This window comes from Branchiostoma floridae, chromosome 13 (genome assembly GCF_000003815.2).
Source record: "Branchiostoma floridae strain S238N-H82 chromosome 13, Bfl_VNyyK, whole genome shotgun sequence".
In the NCBI taxonomy this organism is placed as follows: Eukaryota; Metazoa; Chordata; class Leptocardii; order Amphioxiformes; family Branchiostomatidae; genus Branchiostoma; species Branchiostoma floridae.
The window spans coordinates 15,491,299-15,506,430 of record NC_049991.1 but is presented as its reverse complement, the minus strand read 5'-3'; the positions used below and the strand labels follow the sequence as shown (position 1 = coordinate 15,506,430).

General features: G+C 39.8%; 1 protein-coding gene across 1 annotated transcript; it reads left to right on the top strand.

Moving 5' to 3' along the window:
• Positions 1-13,906, top strand: LOC118428549 (DNA ligase 1-like). The gene is made up of 23 exons (XM_035838643.1): positions 1-165; positions 257-310; positions 883-1,069; positions 1,474-1,621; positions 2,061-2,270; positions 2,468-2,673; positions 3,081-3,207; positions 3,706-3,820; positions 4,255-4,347; positions 4,546-4,602; positions 5,220-5,457; positions 5,990-6,091; positions 6,398-6,566; positions 6,942-7,029; positions 7,541-7,742; positions 8,016-8,222; positions 8,534-8,605; positions 8,914-9,058; positions 9,360-9,442; positions 9,553-9,705; positions 10,019-10,216; positions 11,151-11,243; positions 13,513-13,906. Exons 1-23 carry the CDS (start codon positions 146-148, stop codon positions 13,597-13,599), a joined length of 3,054 nt encoding a protein of 1,017 aa, XP_035694536.1. The 5' UTR covers positions 1-145; the 3' UTR covers positions 13,600-13,906.
• The last annotated feature ends 1,226 nt before the right edge of the window (positions 13,907-15,132 follow it).

Genomic DNA, 15,132 nt, shown 5'->3' with positions numbered 1-15,132 from the left:
CAGAGAATTTAAAAGAACACCCCCGTAACCTATTGGTTTATTCCATTTCGCGCCTTCCCTTCACGCACAACCTTTGACCCCTATCTTGGCGGGAAAGTTGTTTGCGACGGTCTGTCTCCAAAAATCGCAACAAATTTCTTGCAGAATGGCTCAGCGATCTATCTCGTAAGTAAAGCACATTTCGTACATCAGATAGCATCAACACGTTTTTAGCATACATCTTCATGTACTGATTGAAAATTTGCGTCTTTTGCAGGTCGTTTTTCGCGCCCAGAGCCAAGACTCCGAAACAGGACACAGCAGCGACTGGGTGAGCTTGCCACAACTTGCCGCCATTTCTCATTAAAACCTACTTATAGTATACAAGACAGACATTAACGTTGTTGGAACGACATTATGGGGAAGTATAAGCATGAGTTATGTTTGCTGTTTCTTTGATTGGCTATTCGGTTAAAACATTCAGAAAACAGTGATGAAAAGGTTTATGGTGCTGCCCCCCCTCCCCATGGCCCCAGTAGAAGCCATCACAGCCTCTCAATGATCATCATATTCATAACTCATGGGAAAATTCTACCACTGTTTTCAGAATCGTTGATCATAAGTAAGCCAAAAGATTTGAAAAACTGAAATCAGCAATAATCGATTAGGTGAACAGTGGAATATCCAGTTAGACAGTTAACTATTACTGGAAATTTATGGTGAGAAGCTGGTTAAAAATTTATATTGTGATACGTCTATTATTTTCTATTATGTTAGATTAGTATACTCATGTAGATAGTTCGTAGTTGATAGTAATACATGTCACTTGCCATACATTGTACCTGATACAATCGTTGTGCAATAAACTTGACTTGACTTGACTATTCCTTGGTCTATTTGTAGACATAAGTCACCACTCAAGACAAAGAATGGCTCCCCTCCGGCCTCCGCACCAGGGGATGACTCCCCAGTCAAGTCCCTGCCGCGTAAAAAAAAGGCGCGGCGCATCATCGACAGTGATGATGATGATGAAGATGGGGAAGAGAACGTTGCCATGGAAACAGAACCAAGTAAATCAGCTGATGAACAGGTATGGTACTGCTAGTCAGTTAATCAAACATGTCTTAAACGCTATTCTCACAACAGGAAGGGTGTTGATAATGTTTTTGATAGATCAGCCATTCCTCCATCCAGGGACCAAAAGTTGCTTGTTGAGGTGGAATAAAATCTGACTCCGTCCTTTAAAAAAAATCTGAATTTCATGACAGAGAATTCATGAAAGTGTGTTTTCATAAGCTTAGGTGGTGTTGTTGCCTAGTTGTATGTGTACTAAAATGTAGTTAATTTGGGCAACAGAAAAGGCTTTGAATGAATGATTCACTGATGATGTGTCTCTGTTTGCACTACCATCTAATGTATTCTAGAGAATAACTGAATGAATGAATGTTTATTTTAGCTTCTAGTCTAACCAATAACTAAATACATCTCATTCAGAAGGAAGCAAAGGATGTTGAGAAGACCCCCAAGGAAGTGGAGAAGGTGAAAGATGAGAGTGAGGATGTTCCGTCTCCCAAGATGCCGAGGGTCACGTACAACGGACCCAACCTGCAGTCTCCGGGGGGCATCCCTAAGAGAAAGACTGGTCAGACTTCTTCTTTGTAATCTCAAATTTATAATGAAATACTAGTAGCAAGTATGTTTCCTTTGTACTGCCACTGTACTACAGTACTATAGAATTGCTTCAACCCTAATTGAAGACATCACAATTAATTCACCTACAAAGGAATTGACAAAATTCTGACCTACTTGGATGTTATTGTCTTGTCTTTTCTACCTTTAATCTCAATACTTGACTGAAAGATCGCTTTCTCTGTAACATAGCATCCAGACAAATACTGTGAATGTTAAGATTTTCACGGTCGTTTGATGTCCGCAAAACCACTACGATAACGCTAATGCCCACTTACCTTTTTGTTTCAAGCGCAAACTGGAAATCGTTGCGAAAACTCTTCTCAGGAATCCCTGCAAAGGCTTAGTAAGGTAGCAATATCGTAATTGAATTTTGTTGCTTCTGTCTACAGCTCGCAAGCAACTCCCCACTCCGAAGCGCAAGCTTGTTGAGATAAAGAGCCCAAAGTCCAACGGGCACACATCGCCCACTGCTGAAGAGGAGGAGTCCAGCGCCAAGAAAGTGAAGACAGAAAAAAAGGAAGAGAAAGAAGAAAAGACAGAAGAAAAGATGGAGAAGGATTCCCCTGATGAGGAAGTGAAGGAAAAAGTGAAGGATGATGGTGAGCTTGAAAGCTTTCTTCAGTACTAAGTTTACAGTGATTCCCGTTTCAATCTTGTTACACATTTATGACAATAAAGTGGATATCACTTGATATCAGTTTGATGAGCCTCTATTCTGTAACTGTGAGATATTTTCTTGGCAAGTAGTGTTGGATCAAAGGTGTCAAAATTCAGTAATCTTCGTCTCCCACTACAGAAGAAGTTGTGCAACAAAGCAAGAAGAAGAACAGCCCAAAGCCTAAGAAAGAGAAGAAGAGTCCAAAGTCTGTGGAAAAGAAGAAGAAGATAAAGGAGGAACCTAAGGAGAAAGAAAAGGAGTCCGCTGGTCCATCTGAAGACTCCATGGATTCCCTGTTTGCTGCGGTTATTAAGAAGGCAGGAGAAGTAACTGCTGAAGAAGAGGTACGGAACTTATTAAGAAAAAAAACAATACTAGTCATCTACGTGCTATTGATCATAGACAAAGTGGAGAGAGTTGAAGTGAGACTGATTGCAGCTGCAGAGTGTCTAGACCACTGCAGCAACAGAACACAGTGGACTACTTCTGGTGCCAATATTATCAGTTTGCTTGACCATGGCACCACTGTGTATTTCTATGTGTGTATGTACCTTATGTTTGTATATTGCTGTAAAGATAAGAAATTTTTAAAAAAATTATAAAACATCTTGTATTTAAATTTAGAATTTTTGACTAAATCTTAAGAAATATTACTAGTTTTGAGTATGTTAGTGTCAATGGCACATGTTTTGACCCAGTTCTGTTACCTGTCCATGTTTATGTTTTTGTTTCTTTGTGTCTGGTAATAAAGATGGAAGAAACAGAGGAAGGCAAAGAAAAGCCCACTGAAGACGTGAAGTCACCCTCAAACAAGAAAGCAGTGAAGAAGGAGGAAGACAGCAGCAAGAAACCCAGCTCAGGAATCAGCTCCTTCTTCTGTAAGATCCACCTTCAGGTTTTACATTTGACAGTTATGAGTTAGTGTCCTTATCTTGTTCAACTACTTTTTTCTACAAGAGTGATGGATGTCACTTAAACGTCCGGAAGTTATCTCTGTATCTAATTCTTATACAGATGTAGAGACTGAATTCTCTGTACATATAGATGTTGTTAACCTGTTTGTCCAAGCTTTATTATCACATCTTCATCTTTGTCTGGTGTTGAACCCTTATCATTTTACCACAATCTCAATGAGACATATTTGTTCTATGAAGCAAACTTGACTCCCAAAGTAGTTTTCTGTAGATATCTACAGACATTTTCATTTTTTTTAGAGGTGTAATATTTCTTGTAATATTTCTTGTCTATGTGCTGTGTAAATATGGGCCTGAGTATAAAGTAACATGTTTGCTTACATGCACAAGTTTGTGAATAAAAAAATCAGTTCTTGTGGACAAGTGAATTTTTTTTAAACAACCACCTTTCTACCTTTGCAGCCCCCAAGAGATCTTCCCAGCCTTCAGATGAGTCCAGTGAGAAGAAGCCGTCCCCAAAACCTGCTGCCAAGCCCATGGCTGCCTTCTTCAAACCTAAACAGGAGGCTGAGAAAACGTGAGGAAGTACTGTAGTTCTTAAAGTTTTCACTGTGACTTTGTTTGCAGTTTTGTGGTACCTAATGTACAGTATGTGGACATTTTTGTTTGTTCAAATTTTTTGTTCGTTCCATACTCTATTTTTTGTTGATTGTTCGCACCACCACCACCACTGGCCACACTAGGGTTAGACCTCTGAGTTTGGCCCTAGACGTCATGCTCCACACATTTTGTCTAGAAATGATGTAGATGTTTTGTTTGTGCCTTTATATAGATGTGACTATAGCACTAGCGCTAACTTGAATAGTCCATTTTCTGGGAAATTAAGTTACTACAAACCCACGGGCCTTACAGTACTAAACTATGTGTTTGCTTTATTTCCTTTCAGTAACTTACATGAAGTGGTTATTTGTGCAATGACTGATCTATCCCATCCATGTTTACATATTCCAGTGCTGGCCAGTCAGGGCTGACAGCTGAGGACTACAACCCCACCAAGGCCCACTATCACCCTGTGGAGGATGCCTGTTGGGCTAAGGACAAGACGTATGTTCTCCTTTGTTTGGTTCCTAAGGGGCCTTATCAGAGACACCTATATGTTTACTTGTTGGCATATAACAATGCTGCCTGTTTGGATCTTTCAGTGTTTTCTTACACCCAATAATAATACTGTGATGACTTCAAATCAATTGCGTACTTATAATTTGAGTCATGAAATCATAAGATATTCTGTTGTATTCTCAGGGTTCCATACCTTGCCTTGGCCAAGACGTTTGAAGCCATTGAAGAAGTTCGAGCCAGGTGAGTACAGATACAGATGCATGTAGTTTCTTAAGTGTCAGGTAACATGCCGAGTTCTAGCCTTGAAGACTCCCCTTAGTTAGAACATCTTGGATGGACACACATGTAAGTCTTAACATCAAATATAATCAATTTGAGACTGTAACATTAAACTAAAGGCAGCCTGTGTCCTATTCATGTGCGCTGCATACTTTCGTGGTGCAACATTGGGTTTGCAAGCCAGAACAGTCTTGGTTCACATTGGGAAGCGGAAAAAATATTAGGGTAAAGGTAGTTGTATAGCCCTTTTGAGGCTGCAGGTGCAGTTGGTTGTTAACCACAGTGTCTAGGGCACAGTATTGGAAGACAGATCCCATCCCTCTCCTTCCACTGCCTTTTACCTCTTTAACAGTAGTCAGGTAACCATTTTCTGCCTGGGTGTACTGAGGAATGTTATGTGAAATGCTTTTCCCAAGGATACAACGTCTAGCCAGTATAGATGCTAGAAATTGCAAAGGTGACCTCTTGATCTCAAGTCCTTTAACCTAGCAGCTTGGCCATATTACACCACTAATATTACTCACAGTAAACAAAACATCTCCATTATCTTCAATCTGTTGCTTGCATTTTTTCTCCAGGTTGAAGATTACAGAGATCCTTTGTAACTTTTTCCGTTCGGTGATCGCGCTGACCCCAGATGACCTGGTGCAGTGCGTGTACCTGTGCCTGAACAAGGTCGGGCCCGCGTACGAGGGTCTGGAGCTCGGGATCGGGGAGACCGTGCTGATGAAGGCCATCGCCGAGGCAACGGGCAGGAAGATGGCGCAGATCAAAACGGACGCTCAGGAGAAAGGAGACTTGGGAATAGTGGCTGAGGTGAGGTCAACACAGTTTGTCTTCTATGGAAACTGTTTTCCAACTCAAAAATGTAACCAAATCAGTCAGTCCTCTGACCCAATTGCTCTATACATGGGACTTTTCTGAAGTGTGATGTGAGCAATGAGTCAAAAGTTGTCAGAAATCAAGCCATAGAACACTGATCAGTAAAAAGAATCTGGTGTGTCCAAGTTATCTACTTGAACAGCTTAACCTTTCCATAATATAATTTAGCAACTTTGATGAAGTTTCTTTGATGTATCTTTGGTTTGGTTGTAGAAACTATTTTTAAAACATAATAAAAGGCCCTGTCATATATTCAGAACTAACAGAGTTACCTCTACCTCCAGTCTGCTTCTCTGATGGCGTCCAAGCAGAAAATAACTTTCTCATCTTTGATTTTCTTAACGTGAAGTCAGCTAAAACCGCCTGGCATGTACCCTACAACCATAGTCTGGAGAAGGCTTATGTGACAGGTTAAGCTAAAGAACTAAGGCAGCAGTTGTTGACTGCACCTTTCTGTATCCTGCAGACCAGTCGCAGCACACAGCGCACCATGTTCGCTCCACCCAAGCTGACAGTTCGAGGGGTCTTCAACAAGCTCAAGGAGATTTCCACCATCAAGGGAAATGATGTGAGCTGTCATATTATCATTCCTGTTTTGTTTGTTTATCAGAAATATGATATAAACAATAGATTTAGAATAGGCAAATGAGATATTAACATAATGTTGGAAAGAGGCATAGACATATGTTCAACAAAAACTTAGTGGCAACAGGTAAACAAAATGACAATTACTTGTCTATTGAACTGTTCATGTCAGAAAAACCTTTGATACCCATGGTTACTTCTACCCAAACACTCTAAAACAAGCTTTTGTATGTAAAAACAACATTAACTTTTATTCTGTTATTCTCTTTTTCATGCTTTCTTCTCTCAGGTCATGACAAAGAAGATAAACTTCATCAAAGGCATGTTTGTTGCGTGTCGGCAGTCAGAGGCGCGGTACCTTATCCGGTCGCTAGGGGGCAAGTTGAGGATCGGGCTCGCTGAGCAGTCCGTTCTCACAGCACTGGCCCATGCAGCAACTCTTACTCCAGCTGGGAAAGGTACATACACTCTTCTGATGTAGAATTAACTGCTTTTTGTAGTTGAGGTAATTGATTAGATAAGTCTGTTACGAATGGGTATGAAATCCGCTCACAACTTCAGCATTTGTTACATTTGATGAATGTTTGACATTCAGTTATAAGATACACAACACAAAAGTTACTCATTGGCAAGTAACTGGATAAGTTTTGTAAATGATCAGACGTCGCAGAGAGCATCTATTATCTTTTGTTGCGTAACCTTTTACATAACAGTTGTTTGTATACACTTGATTCACAAGCAAGCAGTTTCTGTTTAGAAAATAAAGGTCGGTAGTGGAATAACAAGTTGAATTGGAGTATATTGTACTAACATCTTTTTTTTGTGCTCTCAAGATGTGCTTGATGCAGGGAAGGGAAAGTCTTCAGATGCACTGAAGAAGAAGTTAGAGGATGCTGCACTCATACTCAAGACTACGTACTGGTCAGTATGCGAAGACTCTGTTACTTTTGAATATAACCTTAGATTTATAGTTTTCAAACATTTCAAAACAATACCCTCTGATATGATATGGTATGAATGTTTGTGTGACAGGTTGAATAAAAGCTCAAAACTGGAACTATGTGGTTCCGTCTTTACTGAGGGGTAACCGGGACTTTGATTAACTTGAAGATCAGTCGACCCCACTTACCTATAGCTCTTTTTTCAACGAGTTTGCTTAATACAAGGCCAACAGACTACTTCTGGGCACCTAAGTAAGTTGATAGGAGATATAGATGATGATGGAGATGGATTTGAAGACCTGTTTGTTGCATTCAGTCGGAAAACAGATGTCAGGGAGAGAGTTCTATAATTTTGCCCGTAAAAAGAGGCTGTCCCTGTAGAAGAACATTGAGACCTTTATGATGTGTGCTAGTGAAGAACCTGGTAGTACTCTAAAAGACTCTCATCAGTGACAAGTAGTTCCCTTTTGATCTTGAATTTTCTTCCCCAGTGAGATGCCGAACTACGATGCCGTCATCTCTGCCATGCTGAAGCACGGGTTGGAAGAGCTGCCCAAACACTGCAAGCTGACGCCCGGCACCCCCCTCAAGCCCATGTTGGCGCATCCCACCAAGGGCGTCAGCGAGGTGCTGCGCAGGTTTGAGGGGGCAGAGTTCACCTGCGAGTACAAGTATGATGGCGAGAGGGCGCAGGTCAGTTACTGGCTTAGACATTAATTGTTTCCATCATTTTGAGAAACAAACTTTTGTCAATTTTTACATATTCATCAACCGTTTTTGCATAATTTGTTCTTGGGTATGAGAAGGCAATGTTTAACACTTTCAAGTAGAAAGCAATGGAAGTACTTGAAAGAGACATGTAGTATTATATCTTATGCAGAAACTTGTGGTGCATTCTTAAGGTCCTGCACACTTTTTTTAAGTTTCCATATGATATTTCATTTAGTCTTGCTTTGTTCCTTTTAGATCCACATGCTTGAAAACGGAGAGATCCACATCTACAGCAGAAACCAGGAAAACAACACCTCCAAGTACCCAGACATCATTGAACGCATGCCAAAGGTCAACCACGATGATGTCACTTCCTGTATCATTGACTCCGAGGCGGTTGCCTGGGACCCTGAGAACAAGAAGATCCTGCCATTCCAGGTGCTGAGTACCAGGAAAAGGAAGGTGGGTGTCACATGATCACATGATGGTCACATGATAGGAACATGGTAATCACATGATGGTCACATGATAGGGGCTTGATAGTAGACATTACACAAGCCATAAGATATGTGTTAATGACACTGTATTGCTTACATGTATGTTATTTACAAACAAGCAAACAAGATTGACAAAGACAGAGGGTTTGGTTAGAAATTGATTTTAAAGAGTCAGTATTTAGTCTCACCGATACAAATGAGCTTTCATGCTAATAATGTAAATGTACTTAAATCGGTAGATGTTGAAATCTAAAGGTTTATTGATTATTCCTCCAGGATGCAGACAAGTCGGAAATTAAGGTTCAGGTGTGCGTGTACGCCTTCGACCTGCTGTACCTCAATGGTCAGGTGAGTTGATAAAATGATGGTTTCTTACGAAAGGCCCTGTAAAATAAGTTGGATATCCAATTCAAGATCTACTATTATGTGCTTTGCCTACTTTGGCTTATCAGTATGTAGTTGGACAAGTATGCTAGTGGAGAAAAGAGATCAGTGCTTTCTTTTCTATATTTGAGATCATACATGCTCAGCTACAAGACTGCTCCTTTTTACATAAATTTAATTACATCATAGCAATCAAGAAGGACCTGGCTATTTGTTGAAGTGGCAGTGTAACATCAGGGAACTAAATACTGATCTGAGTTTCACGGTTTCAGTCCCTGGTAAGGGAGCCATTCCGCAAACGTCGGGAGATGCTGAGAGAGTCGTTCAATGAGGTGGAGGGAGAGTTTGTGTTCGCCACGTCCATGGTGTCAGGAAACACGGAGGAGATCGCTGAGTTCCTGGATGCTTCCATCAAAGGTACAGTAACTGTGAATGTTAAAATGTTTACAGCAATTTGTTTTCACCCTACTGCAAAGTCATTGCACCCCAAATGTACATTTGCAATGTATTACTACTTTCCAGAATTGTTTCAATCAAGAACTTAAAACTGCACAAATAAAATTGTCCTCGAAATTAAGTTCCTGGAGAAGATAAATGAATCTACAGCATCATACTTCTGAGGTTTTTATTTACTAATCAATAGCTGTCTGCAGGTGCTGTTTTTTCACTTCTTTTTGTTTGGTGCTTTTTTTACATTCAATGTTTTGATGTTTTGCAGATAGCTGTGAGGGTCTGATGGTGAAGACTCTTGACAAGGATGCCACCTATGAGATTGCCAAGAGATCGCATAACTGGCTCAAGGTATCTACCACAAACGTTTAGACTTACAGAGGGTACTCAACTTTCCCTTAGCTCTGTTTTCATTGCCTATGATCATCTTGCTCCCTGTAACATTATTGTTTTGTTCCTAGTTGAAGAAGGACTACCTGGATGGAGTGGGAGACACGCTGGATGTGGTGCCGATCGGAGGCTTCCTGGGTACAGGGAAGAGGACAGGGAAGTATGGAGGCTTCCTATTGGCCTGTTACAACGAAGAGGATGAAGAATTCCAGTCTATCTGCAAGGTAATGTGGGCTGGTTCATGTTGTTCTTTGGTGGTGAAAATATCTCGTTTAACAAGTTATCTTTAAGTTGGTGTTCACTAGTGAATGTATTTCAAAACTGTCCCCTTTCCTTCTAAATCACGAAAGACAGGTCTTTAAGTATAGGCCACTAAAGTCCATTCCTGTTGTGGTGCTTGCACAAGTGTGTGGCCTAAGGGCTATAGAAATGGAGATGGGCACCACCCCTATGCATCTGATCAAGATGTCAGGGTGATCCTTTGAAAGAAAGCATTAAAATGATTTATAACTGACTGTTCATGACTTGTTTCTGCAGATCGGTACGGGCTTCAAAGATGAAGAACTTGAACAGCATACAGAGTTCTTCAAGAACCATGTTGTTGACAAGCCCAAGTCATACTATCGCTATGACAGCAGTGTTGAGCCAGACCACTGGTTTGATGCAGTTCAGGTGTGGGAGATCAAGTGTGCAGATCTGTCCATCTCACCCGTGCACAAGGCTGCTGAGGGCATCGTGAGTTGGTTCATCTTGTTACCATCGCCAAGTTTATGATTTTGTAGGGTTTGTAACGTTATGTGTATATGTATGTTTCTATATAACTTGCTTTGGATGGATTGTCATGAAATTTGGTATGTGGTTAGGCCATGTCCTATTAAAGAGATGATTGGATTTTGGGCCCCTTTGTGGCTGCCCTTGGTACTGAAGCAGAACTTTTGGTTGTGATATCTCATGTTCTGAACAAGCTACAGTGTATGGTCACAAAATTTGGTTCTTAGAAAGCCCTTGTGCTCAGGAAGAAGTGGCATTTGGATCCTCTTGAAGCTTTCTTTGAAATCGCAGGGGCTTTTCAGTTGCAAATGTTTTAACATGACAAATCAAGCAGTGATGAATGCTTTAAATTAAAAGTGGATCTTTGGGCCCCCCCGGGGATCAAAGTTGTTAATTGGATGCAGTCGCTCCCAGGGTCTAACCTACACGTGGGATCCCCACTCACTCCCGCCATCAGATCTTAGGGAGCAGTCTCTAGTCCGTCATTGGGAGCGTGCAGATAATTGTAACATGATGCAGTTTTTGAGTGTCCTGCTAGGTGTCTCTCATAGATTTCCAGGCAGAAATGAAAGTCCTTTGCTGTGGTGCTGAAAAAAGTGTTGTTGAGATTAGAACGTATTCAATCAATTGATGTCTTGTTTGTAAGAAGGAATGATTAAAAAAGAATCAACATCAAACTCTTTAAAAAGAATTGGATAGTATGTATTTTTTTTGAAAGAGTGATTCAGGTGATATGTAAAGACAGTTCTGTTCAAAGTTAAATGCACTCTGTTGGAAATAAAAGGAATGAGAGTGAGAGTGGACTGGTTAGGTAGAGGGCAAGATAAAAGAGATTTAGATTTTGTGTATTTATTTTCACAATATTTTCACCTTTTTTTTACTTCCCAATTCACTACAGGTTGACCCAGAGAAGGGGATCTCGCTACGTTTCCCACGATTCCTGCGTATCCGTGACGACAAGAAGCCAGAAGAGGCAACAAGTGCACAGCAGGTGATGGACAGTTGTGATAAGCTGTAGTTTTCCTCCTCCGTCTCTTTTAGACGGAACCAGGGTTCTAGCCAGCGTCCGTCCTATGACAGAATTTTGCAGTTGGGATGGACAAAATTTTGTCCATTCTGTCCTCTGTGACGGACAAAAATCGACATTTAAAGATATTAAACAGATGAAATTTTGCAAAGATCTCCAGAAATTCAGCACAGATGCCATTGAACCAAGCTGAGTCTGCTCTTCCAACGAAATTTTCCTCTCAATATGCAGGAAAAAGCATTTTAAAGGGTCTTCAGATTTCAAAATTTTCCCGGACCCCCTTGGACCATTGCATTGCATGGAAGACTCTGGCACTCAACAAAATTTCCATTCAAAATTCAGGGGACGGAAAAAGATTTCAGACTGGCTAAAACACTGGACAGAACCTCTCTTTTTTTAAAACCTGGATCCCATATAAAATTATAAGCGATCCTGATGATATACGTCACAGTGAAGCAGTAGTAGACAGAAAGCAGGTGGCAGGCTAAATGTTAATTTACATGGTTATTAGTAATCTGATCTGCCAATCTAAATATTAATTAGTAATCTAATCTGAAGTCCTTTTGCTTACCAGATATCTAATACCCTTGAGGTAAACAAAAGCAGTGGGTAATGTCTTCAAAATTGAGTTGAATTTTCATTTTTCTTAATGGCAAGTGAATAGTTTTTTTTATAATCATAGTGCACACATATTGTAAGACCAGTTCATCAGTCAACATTTTTATTTACAATTCAGACCAAATGGATCAGAAGAAGACTATTGCCAAATACGCATATTTTAGAGAATTCAAAACATCCAGTATAATAAACAGTGGCCATTTATTCCTCAATGCCATTCTCCACCAACTCAACAACTGCCCATCATGTTTTCCTCCTTGCCAATTCAAGTTAATGATTCTGACCAATTGCGTCAGAAGAAGAGTAGAGTTTATAGACAAATGCGCTTATTTTAGAAAACTTTAAACATCTGGTACAAACATTTACTCCAAAAAGGCACTGCCATTCTCTGCCTACTCAACATCTGTCCATCTATTCCTCCTTGTTCACCAATTCAGGTAATTACACATTCTATCTTGTAATGACCTTCGGTAACCTGATCCACTGCAGCCATGCTGGTATTAAGGGAAACAAAGTGACCTTGACTATCCTTCAGGCGTGAACACCTAGTCTTAATCCCAGCAGAATGGAACTCGGCTCATGAGCATACAGATGAGCCTGCTGGGCCACATCCTCAACATCTGTACTCAAATTTAGTTGTGCTGGACTATTTCCACTAAGATTTGAGAGGGAGTCAACCCTTTGAAAAATGTTGTCTTTTGAGGCTTTTTTTGTTCATAAAACAGAAAACCTGAAATAAATGGAATTAATATGATTTTGGGGGGATGAAGTGAAGGGAAAAAGATTTTAAATGTTAAGACATGACTGGATTCACATGTGGATTCATGTACCCGGTATTTCAAAATGATTTTAAAAATAGCAACCTGTGTCAGATTCCCTTTTCGAACATCAAAAATCTCATGCCTCCAAGAAATCTTTAGAGCTTCTTGAACATCTTGTTTGATTGTAGCTTATTAGTTATGCAAGTAGGATTTTGATTACCATTACATGCATGTGTCAGTTGATCACTCAACTCTCCGGTGAACATGACTTGTATATGGAAAATATAGAGCTGTAAAAACACAAACATGCAGAGCAAGAATAAGAAATACCTCATCGTGAATAAGCGGTCTCTTTCATTGACCCGATGAACTGGAATGTCTGCCATGTCTTATGAACAACTAGTTTTTACCTCCTCTGAACCATACTTCCTGTCATTCGTAGCTAGTCTGACTGCTGTTTCATTATCTTTCCACTCATTTCCTGCCACTCACACAGTTTATTGAAATAACTACAAACACACAATAACACATCCAGCCACACTGAAAACAAAACCTCTGTACATGCAGGCAACTTGAAGACAGTGTTACAGTAATAAAATGATTGTTTTGACTTTATTCAAATCTCTAGAATGAACTGGTAGAAATAATTCAATACAAGTACATCTAAATGAAGAAACTGGTTACACAGTTCATTCTAGAAGAAGACACTGAAGAAGAGTGATGGATGTCACTCGAAACGTCCGGAAGTAAATCTCCATTTTAATGCAGTTGTAGAGATTGAAGTGTGTTTTAATATTGTTGACCTGGATGTTTAACCTTCATAAATGTATGTTTGTTTTGGTTGTTCATGGCAGGTTGCAGAGATGTACCGTAACCAGGACCAGGTGAAGAACCAACAGTCCAATGAGAAATCTGACCCAGCCGACGACGACTTCTACTGAAACCAAGTACCCTTTCACTGTGTTGTTGTGTCCGTCTGTTTCTCCATCATTGCATGTACATGAAGTTAGCTAATTCAATGAAATTTATGGGTTCTGTTGATTTCTTCTTGTTATATGATTTTCATAGTGTCATTCCAAGGCAGTTTACTTAATGTGATGTATTGTACAGAATACCTGTAAAGCTTTGTTTACAGCTTTTTCGTGGTGAAAACTCACCAGATGTGCTTTTCAGTCAGTAGCAAATATATATACCCAGTATGTTGATGTCTTACAATACACTAAGAGAAAGTCTTGGCATTTTGTGTTTGAAAAAGATGTATAGAGAAGTGGGAACGTCCTTCGAAGTTGCCTCAATCGTGGCATATGTAACGTGAACTATACAAAGACAGTGATATTACCATAGTTGTTGTATCTGTATAACAATTCTTTTCTGAAAAAGAAACAATGACATTTACTTACTAATAAGTGTCCATCTTTAAGGCACCAACTAATCGAACGGAAACAAAGAAAATGTTCTCGCTTTTATTGCAGACAGACAGAGTGAGATTTAGAATCAGAATTATATTCACAACATAAAGCATACTGTGAATAAAGAGTTTTCAAGAGTTCACTACATTGTTTATTGCTTAATTGGCATTGTACTATTTGGATTCAATCTGCTAGAAGCAATTTGTTAAGTGTGCCTCAAGAAATTTCGGTTTATCTGATATGGCTCCTTTTATGCACCTTAATTTTTATTTTCTACAACAAAGGTCAGAAGTTTTTTCAAGAGAGAAGGTGTGCATGTGTGTTTGTTGTACAAATAAGATCCTCCTTTTTTTCTCTTTTAAGGATTATTTTCCCTATGGACTGTTTTGGATCATGGCAGTGAGTGTGTGTTCAGTTGAATCAGGTCTTTGCTTTATCCTCCAAATTTTTACTGCCTCGGACAGGGTGTTACAAATTTGGCAGAAAGCAATCAGTTTTCTACTTGCACAGGAATGCATTCAGGTGATATGTAATGGCTTTTCAGTTCAGAGTTGAATGCACTCTAAGCAGAGTGGACTGGATTCTGGATTGAAATAAAAGAAGCTTGCGCAGGGTAGAGAGTGTACCAGCTGTTACCAGGTAGAGACTGAGATAAAAGAGGCAGTAAAGTCGTATTTCCGGTTATTATTTGTATGTAGTACCAGCCCTAGCTAATCTGCTGATCTTATCCTTTTCATTTTTTGGCAGCCACTGGCAAGGTATCAAAGTTCTCAATCTGAGGGATGAAAATATTGTTGTGGAACCATTTTCCAAAATGTACTCATTTGTGTTAAAAATGATAAAAACAGACCCATCAAACCTAACGCTAGTTCACCTTTATCCGCGGGGTAACCTTTATTGGTTGTATATAGAATAGGAGTATTTAGAGATATCAATTCGACAGATGAGTGTTTCAGACAGGAATGCTGTTGACTAAATATCTCATTTTTAAAAACAACGGATGTAGGTTACCATGTAGATAAAGGTGAACTACCGTTACATGTAGATCCCCTTTATGTTGACACC